This window comes from Cervus elaphus, chromosome 7 (genome assembly GCF_910594005.1).
Source record: "Cervus elaphus chromosome 7, mCerEla1.1, whole genome shotgun sequence".
In the NCBI taxonomy this organism is placed as follows: domain Eukaryota; kingdom Metazoa; phylum Chordata; class Mammalia; order Artiodactyla; family Cervidae; genus Cervus; species Cervus elaphus.
The window spans coordinates 48,613,083-48,634,918 of record NC_057821.1 but is presented as its reverse complement, the minus strand read 5'-3'; the positions used below and the strand labels follow the sequence as shown (position 1 = coordinate 48,634,918).

The 21,836-nt window shown below is 46.2% G+C and overlaps 1 protein-coding gene and 1 long non-coding RNA gene across 2 annotated transcripts in view; both read right to left on the bottom strand.

The window, feature by feature from the left end:
- The window catches only part of LOC122697632, a 43,092-nt gene that overhangs the window by 12,257 nt on the left and 8,999 nt on the right, over positions 1-21,836 (bottom strand). Inside the window, exon 2 of the long non-coding RNA XR_006342124.1 lies at positions 7,077-7,290. This is a non-coding gene — a long non-coding RNA (uncharacterized LOC122697632). The remainder of the gene's footprint in view (positions 1-7,076; positions 7,291-21,836) is intronic.
- On the bottom strand, positions 2,754-4,883 carry LOC122697630 (translation initiation factor IF-2-like). The gene is made up of 2 exons (XM_043908606.1): positions 4,826-4,883; positions 2,754-4,669 (listed from the first exon to the last, which is right to left on the bottom strand). Exon 2 carries the CDS (start codon positions 4,211-4,213, stop codon positions 3,569-3,571), a length of 645 nt encoding a protein of 214 aa, XP_043764541.1. The 5' UTR covers positions 4,214-4,669; positions 4,826-4,883; the 3' UTR covers positions 2,754-3,568.

The window sequence follows — 21,836 nt, the reverse complement described above, 5'->3', positions numbered from 1 at the left end:
GACGCTTTGCCTGATTGGCCCCTGCCTGTCTCTTAGTGATTAAAGATATCAATCTCTTCCTTTACTGTTTTTATTTTATGTATTCCTTTATAGCCTTGATGAATAAGTTCTTCCTACTGCAAGAACATAAGGACATGCTCTTCAAATTTTTTTCTAATCCAAATGCAATTGATTTTGGCATATGGTGTGAAGAAAGCATTCATCTTTCCCCACATAGATAAAAATTACCTCGATCCCATTAATTGGTATTGACCCCCACTGGAAATCGCATTTCTGTGAATGGGTCTGCTTCTGGATCTCAATTCTGTCTCATTGGTCTACTCTTTTATTGATCTGAACAAACACTGCATTATATTAATGATTATACCTTTACAGTAACTTTGTGTCTGATAAAGCACTTTCCCCCACATCTTTTTCTTCTGCAGGGATGTCTTGGTTATTGTTGGATCTTTGCTTTTTCACATACATTTCAGAATTATTATTAATTATAAATCAGCATTGATTCAAACCATAGTACTGTATTGAATTTATGAATTATATTGGTTGTAAGCTAGTATCTTTACAAATTGAGTCTTCCTATTCATAAATATGGTATACCTCTCAATTTGCTTCTCCTAATTAATAACTCTCCATATAGTTTTATAATTTCACCCATAATCTTTTGACAGATTTATCATTAGAGCTGACTCATTGGAAAAGACCCTGATGCTGGGAAAGATTGAAGGCAGGAGGAGAAGGGGGCAACAGAGGATGAGATGGCTGGATGGCATCACTGACTCATGGACATGAGTTTGAGCAAGCTCTGGGAGGTGGTGAAGGACAGGGAAGCCTGGCGAGCTGCAGTCCATGGGGTTGCAAAGAGTTGGACAAGACTTATCGACTGAACAACAACAACAAAATTATTGGCTGACAAGATTTTATAGCTGTTAAAAGTAGTATCATTTTAATGTATCTTCAAGGTGTTTACTGCTGGCTTCTTTATACTGATTTTAAATCAACCCAGTTTTTGACATGTTTTCAGATCTCATAATTTGTCCACAGTTGTTTTTTTTCGGATTACCCTGTAAGAAATTACACTATGTGAAAATAATGCGCGTGTCATTTCTTGCCTCCTTTTCGGTTCCTCCTGTTTTCTGTTTTCTTTCTCCTTTTGTCCATCTCTTCTCGTCTTGCCATCTCCTGCCCCTCTCTCTTCCCCTCTCCCCACTCCTTTTCCTGGACCAGTCAGGATCTCTAGAACGATGTTAAACAGAAGCGGTTACAATATGCAGTACTGTGTAAAACATGATGTTGAAGGAAACTTCTAATATTTCACCATTCCATACTGCATTTGTGGAAGATTTCTGGTAGATCCACTGTATCAGAATAACGATTTCTAGCTTCCTAATCATTTGGCTTCCCAGGTGGCTCAGTGGTAGAGAATATGCCTGCCAACGCTGGAGACACAGGAGATGTGGGTTCGATCCCTGGGTTGGGAAGATTCCCCGGAGAAGGAAATGGCAACCCACTGCAGTATTCTTGCCTGGAGAATCCCATGGACAGAGGAGCCTGGTGGGCTACAGTCCATGGTTGCAGCTGCAAAGTCAGACACAACGGAGTTACTCAGTTCTCACGTAATACTGTTCATTATGAAGAGACCTGGAGGGAATCTGCTGGGAATCTGCATCTGTGGAGCTAGTCTCAATTTTGTCCGCAGAAATGAGGAAACACCTTGAGGAGAAACTGCATGCCGACTCAATGTCCACTCCCTTTGGTTCTGCTTTCTCTGCGTTAATGGCCCTTCAAGTCCCAGCAGCTTTGCATTCTGAACACCGACCATCCTGCCTGTGGCAAGCCTCAAGCTGCCACTTTCTGTCCGTTTCCACACCCATGGTCACAGGGCCTGAGTCAGCAGATACTCCAAGGGGAGAGCAGCAGCTGGAGAGAAAGGGCTCTCTCCTAACCGCTTGGCCCTTCCAATCCTGGCAACCTTGACTCTCGGAGGCTCTCAGGCTACTTTACATTTTATTTTATCCAGCTTCGCAGTTCCTCCCCACACAGGTTATCCTGATATAAAATACTTCTTCACTGCCACAAATGGAAACCCCCCGCAAGGATTCTTTTTTTCCCCCAAGAAATGTACCAGGTGGCGTATTTTCTTACTTAATGGAAATGTCTTTCTGTTGGCTTTAAACGTGAAAGATAATTTGACACAGAACAAAATTCTTGGTTCACAAACACCTTCTCCTAAAGATTCTGTAGATGTTGCTCCATATTCTTTTTGCATTTAATGTGTCAGAGGAAAACGCTTAGGTGAGTCTGATTTTTGTTCCTTTGTAACAGGTGTTAAAATTAATTAATGTTTCCAGCAAGACACCAAAAAGAATGATATCAGTTACAAGGCAATGGCTGCATAGATTTTCCGAGTGGGTGGATAATAAGGAATTTCACAACTGGAGCCCTCCCACAAACAGGATGGGAAGTTGGGATAAATGGAAAGGAGGACATTTGCGTGTGGGGGTGGGGAGGGGAGATGCCTTTGGAGTGTGAGCTCCACACTCTCTCACCTCAAGTGTGAGCTCAAGGGGGAGCTCAATGGAACCCTCAAGCCCCTGAGATGCCACCTATCTTGAGATTAGGCAACGCTTTCCACATTGCCTTCCATAAATGTTTGTATATTGACCATGTCTAAAAACTCATATCATATGGTCTCAACTAAATGAGGCATGCACAGTAAAAATATTTTAAGAAATCATACGAAAAGGATTATAATGTGCTTGGAGTCTGGGGGATTTTTATTTTTGTCTTCACTTACTTCCTTATTTTCCAAAACATGTACATACAAGTTTTTATAATTAGAAATCTTGTTTTTAAATATCTAAGTACAATAAAAAATTTTTTTACCATACACCATGTATGCTATGTATGTATGCATGTTTAATACACAATTATGTAAAAAATATTCATATGGCAAAAAAAAAAAAAACAATCCTGGACAGAACTTTTCCCCTCAAAAACCGTGATGTTCTCTGGCTAGTGATTTCTCCGTATATATCTGTGTTTTTATGTAATAGGCGGCTGGGGAGGGCTTCAGGAAACACCGGCCCCATGCCTACAGTGGGTCTACCTGCTCGTCAGGGGGTCTGAGGAGCATCTGCTGCGTTCTCCCCGGCCCCACCTCCAGGTGAGACCCCTTCATCCGGCCCCTTGCCTCCACCTCCTTCCGTTCCCACGCACCCCACCGCCTCTCCCCTGGACCCCCAAGCCCCTCGCAGCCCACTTAGCTGGCCTGTGCTAGCATCTTCGCACACTGTCGTCCACCTGACCGGCCCCTGCTTTGCGGTCCGGTCTCGCCTGCAGCCCGCAGCGCCCGCAGCGCCACGGTGCGACCCCAGGCCGAGCTCGGGGTGCACTTGGGGTGCGCTCGCCGCCATCGCGACTCAACTGACAGGCGCCCCGCTCCCCGCGCCGCTGCCCACCCTCCCCGGCCGCCTGCCCCCCGGCCGCCCCGCTCCAGGAAGCCCGGCCCCCAGCTGTGCCGGGACATCAGAGGAGGAAAGGGACCAGGCCACGCAGCGGCTCTCCCGGGTCAGCAGCAGCGCGGCGGGGCGGGGAGCGGCGGCCCCTGGCGCAGCCGGGTCCGGGGTCGAGGACCTGCAGTCGAGGTCCCAGCGCCCCCCCACCCCGCCCCACCCGGGACGCCTTCAGACCCGCAGCCAAGTGAACTGCGATGAGAAATGCCTCCTCGGCCTCCGCTCATCCGCGGCCCAGATAGGCGCGGAGCAGAGGCCGGGGCTGGAGGGCCGCGCCCTGCGATGCTCAGGGTGGGGGAGAGGGCGGGGAGGTGTAGGCCCACCCGACAGTTTCTTCTCCAAAGGACCATGGGAAGCGCTCCCTGCGTCCCACGACCCTCGACTGTGTAACTGGGCCCCCGACCAGGGCCTGTTCGCTGGCCACCAGCTCCCGCAGCTGCTGCGCAGCCCGAGCGCACGGCCCCTCCAGGCGCGGGGGTGGCCGGAGCCCGGCGGGTTGGGCAGCCCCCGGGGCCGGGGTGGCGAGGGTCCAGCGCCGCAGGTTTCCGGAGGCCGCCGCGGCTCCTACCATCTGCGCACCGCGCGGACAGCCGCTGCGTGGGCCCCCGGCGCCGGCCTCCCCCGCGCGCTGCGGGCCGGCTCCACGTCGGGGCTGCGGGGAGGGACCGTCCGCAGGGCTCGCTGCCCCCCAGACTCGGCATTTCTAAGTCGTTTCCTAAAGTCACCCTTTACACTGCTGGTCTGCTGCGGGCCGCGCAGCGCCGTGGGATGCGACGCCCTGGCCTCGGTGGCATGCGCCGCGTGTCTCCGCCGTTTCGCGGTGGAATCCGCGGCAGCGATCCGGGATGTTTGGGATTCAGGTCAGGCTCGCCCGGCCCTCCGGGCCCGCAGGGCGCTGGCTCGCGGGCCAACACCGCCATCTGGTGCTCGTGGTCAGCAGGTGCGGGCCTTGCCCGGAGAACGGCGGGGTGACGTCAGGGTCCGCGTTTGCTCTGGAGCGGGCTCTGCGGCAGGGCCCGCGTCGCCCGGAGTTCTTACCGCAGTCTTGTAAAAGAGGCACCGTGCCAGAGGCTTCGCCGTAAGACCCAGGTTATATATATCGCCACTGAAACTTCCCTCTTTGACTGCAGTCTCTTCTAGGGCTGCTGGATTTGAAACTGAAAGGGACGGAGAAATGAAAAACCAACCTTGACTCACAGCTCCGAAGCCCGCTCGTCTCCCAGGCGCAGGCCCGTCAGTCCCCCGCGTGGTGACCTTCTCGTCGGGCCTGGGCCGAATCGGGTAGCAGTCAAGGAAGCAGCTGAGGGTGTCACCTGGGGTTGGGGTAATGGGCAGAGAGGAGAGAAGACCACAGGGAATCCTGGTCCCTTGACCCCAGCCAGCTTCTTCCTTCTCCCAGGACTGCAGGGCACACCGCTCACTTCCTGAAACGCTGGGGGCAGGGTCTCCCTCCAGCGCATTCTGACCCCTCCCTCTGTTTTTCCTGTCTTTGCCCCTGACCAGAACCCCAGCTGACATCCTCAGCTGCTTCATGTCTGGCACCCGATTCGGCCAAGGCTCAAGGAGAAGGTCTTCCTTGATAGCTTCCCTGGTAGCTCAGTTGATAAAGAATCCATCTGTAAGGCAGGAGAACCCAGTTCGATTCCTGGGTCAGGAAGATCCGCTGCAGAAGGGATAGGGTACCCACTCCAGCATTCTTGGGCTTCCCTTGTGGCTCAGCTGGTGAAGAATCCGCCTGCAATGTGGGAGACCCGGGTTCTACCCTGGGTTGGGAAGATATACTGGAGAAGGGATAGGCTACCCATTCTAGTATTCTGGCCTGGAGAATTTCGTGGACTGTATAGTCCAAGGGGGTCTCCAAAGAGTCTGACAAGACTGATCGACTTTCACTTTCATTCAATGAGAAGGTCACCCTTCTGGGGACTGATTGGCTGGAGGCAAATTTAGGTGATTGGCCTTGGGAGTGCTCCCTGCAGTTGAGTGCTCTCAACATCTGTTGGTTCCTGCAGTGCAGACGCACCAAATGTTTCCTTCTGATCTTCAGCCCTTGCCCGTACAATACTTCACCGTGTGAAAAACAAATTCTCCCAACTTCCAGAGATGAAGTTCCCCACATGGGAGCCTCCTCCATGTTGCTCTTTTGCCTTTAAAATGTTTGTATCATCTCTTATCTTCTCTTTCTCCTGTATGTCAAGGTGGGAGCCCGGCGGGGGGGGGGGGGGGGGGGGGCGGGCGGGCAGGGGGAGTCCTTTGTCTTTTTCCAAACCAAATACCTACTTTTTTACCTCTAACATGAAAATACTAAGCCCAAACAAAACAGGAAGGAAAAATAACTCAAAAGAGAAAAAAATCAAGAAGCTGAAGGAAACTTTAAGAAACTATCAATAATATTCTCAGGTGCATGGGGAAAAAAAGATATTACATACCTGAGAAAGGTATGCCACAAGAAAAGGAATGTTAGGAAGAAAGGGGAAAAAAAGCCACTTGGAAATTAAAAGATATGATTGAAACAATGACATATTCAAAGGAAGAGTTCAGATCACACTCTAGGGAGGCCCCAGAAAGTTGAACAAAAAGGCAGAAAGATACATGATTAAAAGGTAGAAACATAGCAACCACATAAGTCAGAGGCAAAATCAGCTACATGATTTGAAAGGCTCAGCGCAAAATGATCATGTGGGCGCCCTTGTATAAAAGTGACTAGGATGTTCAAGGGTGTTAAAGCCAACATGGGACAGGTCCAGTGGACACAGTCCTCTGGACCCTGCCCCATTCCTCACAATTCAGGGATGAGGAACCTATGGCGGGAGGAGTCCTGATCGGAGCTTTGAACCACGAGAGCACCGCCTGTTAGACTGTTTAGGGGTTGGCATATCGGCCACGGGGGCTTGAAGCTGAGTCATCCAAAGCAAAGCCTTGTTTAGTCGCTCAGTCACATCCAACCCTTTGCGAGCCCGTGGACTGCAGCCCGCCAGGCTCCTCTGTCCTTGGGATTTCCCAGGCAAGAAGACTGGAGTGAGACCTTCCCGACCCGGAGGTGGAGCCCTGGGCCTCTCTTACATCTCCTGCACTGGCAGTCAGGTTCTTTGTCTCTAGCACCACCTCGGGAGGCCTTGTGACGTGTAGTTGCTAGAAAAATATGCAAATGTAGCTCGTGTTGTATGTTCATTGGATAGCACTGGTCTGAAGAGATTTATTACTGAGCCAGTCAATAACCTAGTCACTTCTATATTTTGTTTCTTTCTTTCTTATCACAAGGTCTCGGGACCGCAGGCTTGGCCCTGGCTGTATCCTTCAGTGTCCAAAATAGAAAACAGAAATCACGTTAGGTATTTTGAAAGGCTGGAGATTTGCTATGGGGAGTTAGGTTGCCAGATTGTTATAAAGGCCAGAACAGCAAAACAGGAGGGTGGCGGGTCCTGAAATCCAGAGCTGCAGAAAGCTGCTGCCCCACTCTGCAGGAGCCAGACCTCAGGCGAGCCCACTCCACTCACCTGCGATGCTCTTCAGCAGACCCAAGAGCCCACGTCAAGCTCAGGCCACCCCAGACCAGAGCCTGCCCACCTGGAGATGCGGGTCGTGTTGCGGTCGTTGGCACCCGGCAGCAGGCAGGCAGCCTCCACCATCACTGAGCTGGCGTGAGACAGGGCCTGCCAGAAACATAACGGCCTTGATCTTCTCACTCCTTCTAGCTTCTGTGGATGCCTCCAGCTGGCAGACTTAAGTAGCATTCAGCTGGTAATGGAGTCTGAAAAAGGTAGTTTGCACGCTTCCAGTCCTGCAGGTGAGAAGGAAAGGAAGGTAGACTAAGGCACAGAGGTTTCCTATAGAATCTCTTCTAGATGCTGAAACTGGCAGATGTGGTGGAATGTACCGGGAGGGAAGTCTTTGGCTGAACGGGAATGAATTACTGATGCCGTTGTTGTTCAGTCGATAAGTCGTGTCCAACTCTCTGAGACCCCATGGACGGCAGGACACCAGGCTTCCTGTCCTTCACATCTCCCAGAGTTTGCTCAAATTCGTGTCCATTGAGTCAGTGATGCCATCCAGACATCTCGCCTTCTGCCACCCACTTCTCCTCCTGCCCTCAATCTTTCCCAGGGTCAGGATCTTTTTCAATGAGTTGGCTCTTAGCATCAGGTGGCCAAAGTACTAGAGTTTCAGCTTCAGCCACAGTCCTTTCAATAAATATTCAGGGTTGATTTCTTTAAGGATTGACTGGTTTGATCTTGCAATCCAAGGGACTCTCCAGAGTCTGAGAGTCTTATTGATAGTGACACAATAGTCTTATTGATAGCGACAGGGAAAACTAAGAGAGCAATAACAATGTAAAAATACGTCAACTATAAACTCCAGGAGAAGCAAAAAGTTCTACAATAAAGGAAATATAATCACGGTGCTTGACGAGGTTCAGCTGTGAATTACATGTCTGTGGTCAGAATAATATAAATTCCTAATATAAATTTACAAAAAAATGATATATAATTTTATTGGGATGATGGGGCATGTAAAATAGGCAGGTGTGAATTTGAGCTCCAAATCTTCATCCCCCCCATGGTAGAAATTCAACACATAAAAGCAAATCTTGGAGGAAAAATCAAGATGTAGCAGTACAAGATGGTCATGTGTATGTTTGAAGCTTTGTCCTCAAGGAAGCAACTGAACAGTTAGAATAAGAAGTGAGGATCTAAATGAGGATGAGGCAATGACACTGTCCTTTGGGGTGATAAGCTCTTGGGACTTAGATCCTTTGTTTTCCTTTTAAAAACAAAATTTAGCATCTTTTTGATTTCGTATATAAGGAAACCTCCCCACCCCCAACCCTTCACTTCTCATAGAGTATGCATTGTACACACAAATTTATGGTAATAATGAAAAGAAAATGCAATTACTGTCAGAGTTAAGCAATGCTTGACAGCCCTGAGTGGCATGATTTATTTATGGAAGGAAAGCTGACTGGGCAGGAACTAATTATTATCTTTAGCTAATGTTCTTTACCATAAATTCATATCAGCTTAATTGTACTTTGGGTGAGCAACTGAGGTTACAAATATGCAGCATTCTGTTTCAGACTACCTTGCCATGACAAGATTGTTAATTAGGTAACTTTGAAATCTATGTTAATTCTTTGACGCTAAATTGTATCTGGAGTATGACATTTACCGCTCACCAGATGTCCACCTCTTATAATCAGGTAGGTCCGTGTGACATTCTGGCCAATAGGCCATGCTTGGGAGTGATTCAAGTCCCTTCTAAACGAAAGCACTTAGGAACCAGGCTTCAACTGGCCAGCCCTCTGTCCCCAACTTTGGTGATTGTTAAGAAGAGCGTTCTGAGGTGGCGGCAGCGTCCTGGGTTGCTGAGTCAACCCGGGGAGAGTGGGTACCCTGAGAGTCACCCATCATCCAGTGCCCCTTAAGTGGCTGAGAAATAAGCTGTTACTGTTTTTACCCCCTTGAGATTTCAGCGTGCATGTGTCAGTGAAACATAGTCCAGTCTATCTGACACAATGTTCTTTTGATACGCTGTTTATAGAAACCACTTTCTAATCCACCATCATAAATCCATCACCCCGTGTAATTAAAGCATGATTCTAATGGGAGCAATGGGTCTACGCACTCCACCCCCACCCCGCCCCACCGAGGCTCCTAGGATGACTTTCTTTAAGGTGGTCCCAGGAGGAGGAGGAGGAGGAGGCAGGTGGTCACCTGATGAATCTTGGGTCTGTGTGACATTACCTCACCAGGGCAGGAGCTGGGCCCATAAAGGAGCATCCCTGGTGTTCTAGCTGACAGCCCACCAAGGAAACAGAATACGGGGGGTTAGACTGTTTAGACTGAGTCAAACATTTCAATCAATCAATCAATAACATTAATTCAAAGCCTGCTGAGTTCAGTGTGTTGAGCCAAGCACAACATCAGACTGAAATGAGGGAGAGATATATGTTTGTTTCCCCCAACAGAGGAAAGAACTGCTGCGAGAAAGGAATGCTCAACAAATTCTGTAAAACAGCATCTCAACAAATACCCAACAACATACTTCAAATTTCCACGCCCCTGTATTTTTAGCTAACTTGTTCCTTGATGCTTCATCTCAACTACATTCTAACAGTCTGATTGCAGAACCCGTGGCTCACCTGTTTCTTTTGGATTTTTTTTTTTAACTTCTGCAGAATCCATGGTAGAACCTGGTTCTACTGAGCGCTTCCCTTATGGAGTGCAGTTTCATCCTTGTGGGAGCTCGTGGAGGGTCAGGGCAGGAGTGGAAATCTTGTTTAAAAAAAATTTTTTTAATGTAATTCCAGGAGATGGGGTGTGGGTGAAATGGGGAAAGGGGGTTGAAAGGTACAAATTTCGGGTTATAAAATAAACAAGTCATGGGGATGTGATGCACCGCATGGTGACTAAGGGGAAAAAAAAAGTAATTCCAGACTTTTGCATTAAAGTTCATGGGCTATTTGGTCTCCACTTCCAATTTATAGTACACTAATTATGATTCATTCAGCATCATAACAGCAGACTGGGGCCCACACACATAGCACCAGACACAGCCAGCTACGCCCCAAGCTGTTAGAAAAACACCAGCTCTGAGGGAGGGCTCCTCGATGTGAGCGCTCCTGACTATTCCTGAGGAAACACTGAATGACTCATCCGCTCCCCTCCAACACCTCCAGCTCGCCATCCTGTGCTGGGTCCATCTGGCTTCCCAGGGCCAAAATAGCATCCTGAGATGACTGTCCCAGCGTGTACCAGAATGGATAGACAGGATGGCGAAGCCTCTCCAGAGGCCCTCGGATGATTTTCTGGAACAGAAAGCACCAGCAGTTCTTTTCTGCACTGGTATCCTTTGCTTGACCCTGGATACCAAAGGGCCCCAACTCACCCCATCTGCTCCGCCAAGTCCTTCCGGGTGCATTGTTTTCTGGCAACAGTGAACTCTGCCATATGTCCAACAGATGTGGCATTGCTCGGGGACTTCAGCCTGCCTCCCTGGGGGCCCCTCTCCAAGGCTGAGTGGATTGCCACCATGCAGCTTGGTGAAGAGACACTCCCACGAAGAGCATAGCTGCATGGCTTCTCATTCCCACGCTGGTCCCCCGACTGAGGAAGCTTATACCCTGGAGCCCAGGGTCTGTCAGTGCCCAGCACGCACAGACCAGGTGCCAAAGAACAGAGCAGGCTCCAGCCTCACGATGTCCGTGCAGAGGGAAGCCCAGGAAACCTGCCTCTTGACTCACGCATGCTCTGTGCTCAGTCGTGTCCGACTCTCTACGACCCCATGAATTGCAGCACGCCAGGCCTCCCTGTCTATCACCAACTCCCGGAGTTTACTCAAACTCATGTCGATAATGAGTTGAGTCAGTGATGCCATCCAACCATCTCATCCTCCGTCGTCCCCTTCTCCTTCTGCCTTCAATCATTCCCAGCAACAAGGTCTTTCCCAATGAGTCAGCTCTTCACATCAGGTGGCCAAAGTTTTGGAGTTTCAGCTTCAACATCAGTCCTTCCAATGAATATTCAGGACCGATCTCCTTTAGGATGGACTGGTTGGATCTTCCTGCAGTCCAAGGGACTCTCAAGAGGCTTCTCCAACACCACAGTTCAAAAGCATCAATTCCTCGGCGCTCAGCTTTCTTTATGGTCCAACTCTCGCATCCGTACCAGACCACTGGAAAAACCATAGCCAGGAGCCCGGCGAGAAGCTGCAGAGCAGCCTGATGGCCACTAGGGGGCTCCCTGCTGGCATCTGCCCGCGCCAGAGGGCTTAGTCCCTGAAGATTTCTGGTAAATTCCACAGGATTTATCAAACTGTTTATTTCCTCCTTCCGCAGATGTTTAGAAAGCAGTGATGATGTGACGATGCCAAGTGAAGAGGAATAGTCATCTGTTTAACGTTCACTGGCTTTGGGAAAGGAACTGAAGCTACTATTGGCCACAGGGTGTCATCTGGGCGTGGGAAGTTGGCAGCGAGGCACCTCCCGAGAGAGGCAGGCGGGCGGCCCCTGGTCCCAGAGCCGAGGAGCCCTGGGCGCCCTCTGCCCTAGGAGACGCAGGAGTCTCGTTAGGGCCTCCCAAACATCGTTCCTCCCGGGAGGGTTAGGTCTCCTCCTCCTCCTCCTCCTTTTGACGTTTTTATTAAGTGCAGATTCACACGCGGCTGAGAAGTAATGTTGGTGCTTCACATGTGCTAACGGAGTCTCCCTAACGGTGACGTTTTTCTAAACTGTAGGACAATATAGCAACCAGGATATTGACTTTAATACAACCTACTGATCCTATTTAGATTTCCCCAGTTTTACTGGTACTCCTGTGTGTGTCTGTCTCTATGCAATTTTATCACCTGTAGATTCAGAAATCCACAACCAGTCAAGACACTGGGCCTTTTTATAACCAAACCAACTCACTCCCAAGCCTCCAGCAACGGATAATCTGCCCTGCATTTCTAAAATTTTGTCATTTCAAAGAATATGATATGAATGGAATAATATAGTATGTATATTTTGACTACTGGGTTTTTTGTTTTTTGTTTTTGCTCAGTATAATTCCTTGGAGATTTATCCAAGTCACAGTTTGCATGCACTAGCCTGCTTAAACCATTCACCTATGAAGAACATCTGGGTTGATTTAAGATTTAGCCCTTAAATGAAGTTGCCGTGACCGATAGTGCAGTGTTGTTCGTGCTGCTGGCTACTGATGTTGACCATTTTCATGTGCTTCCTATCTAATCACCTGGAGAAGGAAGTGGCAACCCACTCCAGTATTCTTGCCTGGAGAATCCCATGGACTACAGTCAATGGGTTTGCAAAGAGTCGGACATGACTGAGCACCTAACACTCACTAATTGTAAATCCTCTTTGGTGAAGTAACTCTTCTTGTCTTATGCCCATTTTCTAATTGGGTTGTTTGGGGTTTTTTGACTGTTGCATTTTGAGTACAGTCAGACACGGCTGAAGCAGCTTACCACAGTACACATGCATTCTTTTTCAGAATAGTTTTTATGGCAAATTCAGTTTCTTTAATCAGTTCAATTCAGTTGCTCAGTCGTGTCTGACTCTTTGCAATCCCATGGACTGCAGTGAGCCAGGCCTCCCTGTCCATCACCAACTCCCGGAGCTTACTCAAACACATCTCCATTGATTCAGTGATGCCATCCAACCACCTGCTCCTCTGTTTTCCCCTTCTCCTCCCGCCTTCAATCTTGCCCAGCATCAGGGTCTTTTCAAATGAGTCAGCTCTTCACATCAGGTGGCCAAAGTATTGGAGTTTCAGCTTCAGCATCAGTCCTTCCAATGAACACCCAGGACTGATCTCCTTCAGGATGGACAGGTTGGATCTCCTTGGAGTCCAAGGGACTCTCAAGAGTCTTCTCCAACACCACAGTTCAAAAGCATCAATTCTTTTGCACTCAGCTTTCTTTATAGTCCCACTCTCACATCCATACATGACCACTGGAAAAACCATAGCTTTGACTAGATAGACCTTTGTTGGCAAAGTAATGTCTCTGCTTTTTAATATGCTGTCTAGGTTGGTCATAACTTTTCTTCCAAGGAGCAAACGTCTTTTAATTTCGTGGCTGCAGTCACTATCTGCAGTGATTTTGGAGCCCCCCAAAATAAAGTCAGCCACTGTTTCCATTGTTGCCCCATCTATTTGCCATGAAGTGATGGAACCAGATGCCATGGTCTTGGTTTTCTGAATGTTGAGCTTTAAGCCAACTTTTTCACTCTCCTCTTTCACTTTCATCAAGAGGCTTTTTAGTTCCTCTTCACTTTCTGCCATAAGGGTGGTGTCATCTGCATGTCTGAGGTTATTGATATTTCTCCTGGCAATCTTGATTCCAGCGTGTGCTTCTTCCAGCCCAGCATTTCTCATGATGTACTCTGCATACAAGTTAAATAAGCAGGGTAACAATATACAGCCTTGCCGTACTCCTTTCCCTATTTGGAACCAGTCTGTTGTAACATGTCCAGTTCTAACTGTCGCTTCTTGACCTGTATACAGATTTCTCAGGAAGCAAGTCATGTGGTCTGGTATTCCCATCTCTTTCAAGGAAATTAGAGATACCAAGGGAACATTTCATGTAAAGTTGAGCACAATAAAGGACAGAAATGGTATGGCATTAACAGAAGCAGAAGATATTAAGAAGAGGTGGCAAGAATACACAGAAGAACAGTACAAAAAATATCTTCATGATCCAGATAATCACGATGGTGTGATCACTCACCTAGACCCAGACATCCTGGAATGCAAAGTCAAGTGGGCCTTAGGAAGCATCACTATGAACAAAGTTAGTGGAGGTGATGGAATTCCAGTTGAACTATTTCAAATCCTAAAAGATGATGCTGTGAAAGTGCTGCACTCAATATGCCAGAAAATTTGGAACACTCAGCTTTTTTAGTGGTTATAAGTATATTCAAGTTATCTATTTTTTCTTGCCTGAGCTTTGGTGGTTCATTCTTTTCGAGGAAATTGTGCATTTCTTTCAAGTTTTCAAATTTTCCAGCATAAAATTGTTCATAATACTCATTTGTTGTCTTTCAAATGGTTGAAGGATCTGGAGCAATATTCTCTGTTTTATTCCTGGTGTTGGTGCTGGGTGTCTTCACTCTTTCTATTTTTGTCAATCTTGCTAGACGTTTTTCAATTTCATTGATTTTTTTTTTTTCAGAGAACCAGTATTCTCTTTCATAGATTAGTTCTATTGTCCTATTTTCTATTTCTGTTCTTTATTATTTCCTTCATTATTCTTGGGTTTATTTTTCTACTCTTTTTCTGGTTTCTTGAACTATGTATGTAGATTATTGCTTTGAGACGTTTCCTCATTTCTCTTGTGAACACTTCATGCTATAATTTCCCTCTCAGCACTGCTTTAGCTGCACCTCACATTTTTTGGTTCCTGGCATTTCATTTTTATTCAGTCCTGTATTGTTTCTTAAATTTCCTTTGAGGCATCTTCTTTGATGATGGATTATTTAGAAGTGTGTTGTTTCATCTCCACATGTCTAGAGATTTTCCTGTTGTCATTCAGTTATCTATTTCTAGTTTGATTCTGTTAGGGTCAGAAAACACACTCTGCATAATTTCAATTCTTTTAAATTCGCAGTCCAGTGGTTAGTACTCTGTTAGGTTAAGACTGCCAAGGGCCCAGGCTCAATCCCTGGTCAGGAAACTAATATCCCACAAGCAGTGTGGCTCAGCCAAAAATAGAAATAAAATTTCTGAGGTCTGTTTCATGGCCCAGAGTATGATATATCTTGGTGAATATTCTGGGCGGGGGGGGGTAAAAAATCTATATGTAATCTCTAATCTGTGGATAGAGAGTTCCATGTATGTCATTTAGGGTCTGTTGATTGATGGCATTGACCAGATGTTCTATTTCCTTGATGATTTTCTGTCCACTCATTCTATCTGTTGCTGAGAAGGTGAAGTCTTCAACTGTAGTTGCAGATTTGTCTGTTTCTCCATTCAGCTCTTTCAGTTTTGACTCATGTATTTTGAAGTGCTATTCTTGGTGCAGACCCCTTTGAGATCATAATGTCTCCCTGGTGGATTGATCGTGTTATCATTATGCAATGTATTCTTTTTCTCTAGTAATTTCTTCTTGCTCTGAAGTCCACTTTATCAGAAGGTAATGTAACTACTTGTGATATCTTTACTAATATTTTTATGACATATTTTTTCCTATCAGTTTAATTTCACCCCACATCATCAAGTTTGAAGTGATATTTTTGGAAGTAGCATATAGATCCTCTACCAGCCTCTGCCCTTAGGGATTGGTATAGTTAGATCATTTACAGTTAAGGTAATTACTGGTATGTTAGTGTTTAAATTTGCCGCTTTTGTGATAGCAGGTGACCCAGTGCATGTGTGTGTGCTAAGTCACTTCAGTCGTGTCTGACTCTGTGCGACGCTATGGACTGTAGCCTGCTAGGCTCCTGTGTCTGTGGAATTCTCCAGGCAAGTGTACTGGAGTGGGTTGCCATGCCCTCCTCCAGGGTATCTTCCTCACCCAGGGATCGAACCACATCTCTTATGTCTAACCTGCATTGGCAGGCGGGTTCTTTACCACTAGCGCCCTGGGAAGCCCAGGTGACCCAGAGCCCCCACCATAAACCACTGTTAGCAAAGACTCTCTGGTGTGACCCAAGGTCCCCAGTAAACAAAGCCACTTCTATCAGAGAAGCTATTCCAAAGGCATAGAGTTTACCTCCCAGTGCCAAGGGCAAAGGCCAGACCTTTCTTTTGGTAAGTGTCATTCTTTACTACACAGTTTGCAAATCGCAAAGGATAGTCCATGAATGTACCTGTATTTCTACTCTTTCCATTAGTCCCTCTTCCTTCCTGTTGGTCTTTGATCCTCCTTTGTATCCTTTTGTTGAAAGCATTTCCATTAGTCAGCCTTTAAGGGTGGGTCAGTTGCAGCATGCTCCTTTGTCTCAGAATGTCTTTATTTCCTCTTCATCCTGAAGGATAGTATCACCCGATAAAGAATTTGATTGACAGTCCTTTTCACTCAGCACTTGAAAAATATGATGCCACTTCCTTCTGGCCTCTGAGGTTTCCGAGGAGAAATCCACTCTTATCTGAATCAATTTCCCCCACAGATAACATGTTGTTCATCTCTGACTGCTTCCAAGCCTTTGTCTTTCATTTTGAGTTTAATTGTGACAGATCTCCGTGTGGATTTCTTTGGGCTTATCTTGTTTGGGGGTTCTCTTATCTTCATGGGTCTGCGAATTTTGTGTCTTATGCCAAATGAAGGGAGTTTTCAGGCATTATTCTTCAAACCCTCTTTCAGCCCACACTCTTGCTCTTCTCAGACTCTGATGATACAGATGTTGAATCCTTTTTACTACCCCATCATCCCTGAAGCTCTGTTCATTTATTTTCTGCCCGTTTTTCTTTCTGTCATGTATACGGATGAGTTTTATTGTTCTGTGTTCAAGTTCACTGGTTCCTCTGTCAGGGAAGCGTGTTCCCCTACTGCTTGTGGGAAGGACTCCCAGGGGTCCGCTGAGGATGGTGGGTGTCGTCACTGGGACCCCTGTTGGGTGTAGGGGAGGGGTCAACCCTCCCAGGGCTGCCTTCACTGCTGGGCTGGGCTGGGAAATGCCAGAAATGCCAGGCCTGGGTGGTCTTCTCTTGGTGGAGGGGACATAAGATGTCTACCTCTGTTACTCCTCCAGTCCCAGGACCCCGAACAAATTTCTCTTCTTCTTCCTTTCAGAGTTTTCCTTTAGTTTTCTCTTGCATTATTTCCAGGGTTCCTAGTTGTGCTTCCATGTGGAAGAGCACAGAGAAAAGAGGATCCAGCTAGTCCTTGAAGTGCCCCCTCCCCAGTCTGGGAAGCCTACAGAGGACTGAGCAGGGATGCCCCAAAGTCAGCTCGAGGGTCTACAGGTTTGAGGAGCCGCTGTACCTGTGCAGATGCAGGGGCCTGTGGCCACGCTTGGAAGAGACGAGCTTGGGAAAAGAGAGGAATTAGACGTGGTCCAATGGCCAAAAGGCTTCCCTGGTGGCTCAGACGGTAAAGCGTCTGACTGCAATGCAGGAGACCTGGGTTCGATCCCTGGGTCGGCAAGATCCCCTGGAGGAGGAAATGGCAACCCACTCCAGTACTGTCCAGTACTGGACAGACACTCCAGTACTCTTGCCAGGGGAAAATCCCATGGACAGAGGAGGCTGGTAGGCTACAGTCCACGGGGTTGTGAAGAGTCGGACATGACTGAGCAACTTCACCTTCACTTTCAATGGCCAAATAGCACAGTGTGACCTATGGGCTATTGTGATAAACGCGTGGACCACAAGCGCATCAGGGAAACTTCAGTCAAGCAGGGGAGAAGGGACTATCATTATCGGGCTTCACTGTTTACAGACACGGAAACTGAGGCTCATGGAGGTCAGAGCTGGGCCTTGGAAATGGGTCTGCCTGTCCCTAGAACTCACGTCCCCATGGGTCCAGACCTCTGATTTTTTTTTTTTTTTACACACATCTCTTATCAGTGGAGCTAAATTGGCCTTGCTTCTCACTTTCAGAGTTCTCTCCCTTGTTCAGACTTGGCAGCATCCAATGTGTGTGCTCAGTCGCTCAGTCGTGTCTGACTCTTTGCAAGCCCATGTCCTATAGCCCGCTGGGCTCCTCTTGTCCACGGAAGGACACGAATACTGGAGTGGGTTGTCATTTTCCTCCTCCTCCAGGAGGTCTTCCCAACCCAGGGATCAAACCTGCATCTCTTGCGTCCCTGCCTTGGCAGGCAGAGTCTTTACCTCCAGCGCCACATGGAAAGCCAAAACTCCAAGTATGAGAAAACTCTAAACATTCTCTGAAAAGAGCAGGGATGAAGCATCCTACGTGAGCAGAGTTGGCCAGGCCCCTCCTCTCACCCTGCCCATATGGACTCATCTCTCTAGTCCTGTATGGGGCCCAGCCTGGGCGGAGCATGGGCTCCTCCCCACTGCCCACCTGCCAGCCTCCCCCTCCCTCAGGGAGGGTCCTCACCTTGGTAGATGCAGGTACATAAATGTGGTCGGAGTTGGGAGGCACCTGGATGGCTCAGGGTGAAGAACGCACTAGACAGGTTTGCTACAGGGTTGGGAAGAAAGAAGAGGCTGGCCCTGAAAGCTCCTTTGTTTTGTTCCCTGTAGTTCAGCCCTGAAAAAGGCTGAAATGCACAGAGACAAATTCTCCTCCATTCTCATCTCCACTAAGCCCAAATTGAGACATTTATTAGAGCTGAATTTAAAGTTTTTTAAAATCTCTTTCATCCTAAAGGGAAAAACTCCTGGGTAGCTGGTGTGCCCTGTAATAATGGCTGTAATTAATCTGTTGAGGTCTGTGCAATGCAGTAGACAGGGCGACGGCTGCTCCTTGGCTTCGCAGCCTGCGGCTTCAGGACAAAGATGGCAGGATGGAGTGCTCACAGGACAGCAGGAAACCCAAGGGCCACCTTCCGTCAGCTCCTCTGCGACACCCTCATCTGCTGTCTCCCATGGGTGTCAGCTTATGGGGGGACATCAACTCTCCCAAGCTTGGCTATAAATCTCGTATGGAAATTGAAGACAAAAAACACATTTCTTTTTCATCGGTCTCATTTGTGTAATAAATGCCTCAGGGACTCACAGCTCAATCAATGCTTCCAATCTCCTGAAATTAAATTATCTTCTTTTCGTGAGCGAGATAAAAATGATTGAAGTAGGTGGAATAATTTGGGTCTTATCTTAGCATTATTGACTGAATGGCATTACCATCAGAGATTTTTTTCCCCTCCTGTGTTATTTATTTCAAGAATTACCTGAGATTGCTGAATATATATATATACACATACACACACACACATACATACATATATATGTATTGGGCTTCCCAGGTGACCCTAGTGGTGAGGAACCCTCCTGCCAATGCAGGAGATGTAAGAGATGCAGGTTTAATCCCTGGGTCAGGAAAATCTCCTGGAGGAGGGCATGGCCACTCACTCCAGTATTCTTGCCTGGAGAATCCCATGGACAGAGGAGCTTAGCGGGATACGGCCCATAGAGTAGAAAACAGCTGGACACTACTGAAGCGGCTTAGCACGCCTGACATATGTATTACGTCACTAAGGAGTATGCTTGCAAACCAGCCACACTCATTAAATAGAAGGTGCTGTCATTTATCTCTTGGAGTAGAAGTGGAAACTTGAGGCCACTAGTCTTCCTTAAGTGAAAGTGGATTTAATCCCCTCCAATTCAGACAGTTCATACTAAATATAGAGCATTCTTACATAAGGCATATAAACACCCAAATCAGAACTACAGAAGAAATACAGGAAAAACACCTCCATCCTTTGATAAGAATAGCTTGTCTTGGAATGTTTTAATGCTTTGTGTGTTATACAAACGTTTATTTGGTAATCACTACATGCTACACTGAAGGCCAGTTTTTATGAATAGAAGGATGGATAGCACAGAGACCTGATATCCCACAAGTACACATAGAAATAAATACTGTTAATAGAGTGTAAATACTATAGCGGAGCTATATAACTGGCCCTGAATGGGAGAGTTTGGGATGGGGAAAAGCCTGAAGGATATGTTTTCTAAAGCAGCGTTGCTCAACATAAGTTTCTGTGATGATGAAAATGTCCAGTTTCTTCACTGTCTAAGATGACAGCCACCAGACACATGTGGCTCTTGAGCACTAGAAATTTTTAGTTTTATTTAATTTTCATCAGTTTTAATAGTGGCTCCCATGTTGGATAGCACAGTTCTGAAGCAGTAATTCTCAAACCTTCAGTCTGTATCAGAGCCATCTAAAGACCTTCTTAGATCTGGTTTAGCAGGGATGGGGCCTAAGAATTTGCACTACTACAAGCCCAGTGACTCTGATGCTTCTGGTCCAGGGGTTCTCACCCCAAGAAACACTATTCTAAATGTCGAGTCCTTGGAGGTCAGAAGACTGTCTGCCCTTTGCCTGTAGTCTTGCTGTGAGCAAATGAAGTCAGCTCTGTGACCTTCACTGGAAGGGCTTCAGCAGCGTCTTCAACTTGTCATAATTTATAAAACTTGTAAAACCCAGGTTGGTTAAGACCTCCATCTTCTACTTTGGCAAACTCTCCATCACGTTTCCCCATTCTGTCCAGTGTGTGGAGGGACCAGTTGCACTTGGGAGGTGGTGTTAAGGGCAGATTGAACTGGACATCCATTTGGTTGACTAACTGGGATGTATTTTTGTGGTTTCCAGCCACTGGCATATATGGAGTTCCTGCAGGTGGTTCTCGTGCAGGAATTGCATCCAGGAATTCTCCAGCCCTCTGCTAGCCTGTCAGCGCTGAGTAGATTAGAGCCTGGAGGTCATTGCCTTATAGATTCTCCATAGCATCAGACAGAAGTATGTAGGTCATGGGGGAGAAACAAGGTTTGAAATGGAACCTGTGGGAATTGTTTCTTATCATCAGACATTTAAAATTATAAGTGGGAGGTTCAGTAGTCAAAATGGAAACACTTGCCTATAGAAATCTATTTGGTGATTCAGCTAATACACTTATTCACAAGACATCCCCTTTTTGTTTATTAAATTTTTTTATAAAGAGAAAGATGTTTTCAATAAAGCTTGAAAAGACTGTTTTACCACTGAATTTGCAAGAGGTTTTGAAATATATCAATCAAACAAGTGAAAAATTTCAGAGACCTAATTTGGATATAGAAAAAAGGCATTTATTTTTCTCATCACTCAATTTATTTATTAAAAAACCCAGAGAAAAATCCAGCAAAAAATTAATTGAATATAAAACAAAAGCCATAAGTTGAACAATGTAGTAATCAGTATGAATTATTCTGATATTGAGAAGTAAATTCTAGCAATTTTATTTCTTTATATTAAACCAAAAGTAGTAATTCATTAAGAGGAAGTAATGCATTTTGAGTGGAAATAAAGAATAGACTCTTTGGGTTGTTTGATAATCTGATTAATGAAAAGGAGTCCATTCTACAAGGAAAATGGGAAAATATTTAACTCCTACGGGTTTGGCACAAACCACAGATAGTGGAATTGACAACAATAACCTAAAACTCATAAGAAGCCACTAAACCAAGGCCTTGGTGACAAAATGATTTATGAGTGTTTCCAATGCAAAGATTTTTTTTTTTTTTTTTAGAGATTAATCAGTGTATAAAAAACCAGAAAAGTCCTTTAAAGAGTCCTTGAAAATCTACTGTATAGCTCAGGGAACTATATTCAATGTCTTTTGATAACATGCAAAATAATTGGAAAAAAGAATATATATACAAGTGTAACTGAATCACTTGATGCACACCTGAAACATTGTAAGTAACTATACTTCAGTATGGAGAAGGAAATGGCACCCCACTCCAGTATTCTTGCCTGGAGAATCCCATGGACAGAGGAACCTGGTGGGCTGCAGTCTGGGGGGGGTCGCAAAGAGTTGGACACGACTGAAGTGACTTAACAAATACTTCAATAATTTTTAAAAAAAGTCTCACCTCTGAAGCTATTTCTCAAAAAAAAAAAACAAATAAATAAAACAGAAAACCCTTTATTGCATGAATGAAACTCAATAGATGTTTTCCCAAATTTGACAATAGCCCTAAGACTTAACCAGTAACAAACTGAGAAACCACATAATCATTTTTTGCAAACTAGCAATAGTTCAAAAAAACCTGACCAACATCAATCAACAATGCTGGAGGAAAGTCTAAACTATCTTTCTAGTCTCTTCATAGAAAAATATGACAAAGTTGCCATCTGAAGAGAGTGAAACTCACAAAAATACAGGACCAAGCACTTGTAGAGGAAAAGCAGATATCAAGAGTCAACTAAAACATTACT

Bases quoted from the DNA above. Each gene is read 5' to 3' on its own strand.
- LOC122697630 (XM_043908606.1), bottom strand. From the start codon at position 4,213: ATGCCGAGTCTGGGGGGCAGCGAGCCCTGCGGACGGTCCCTCCCCGCA.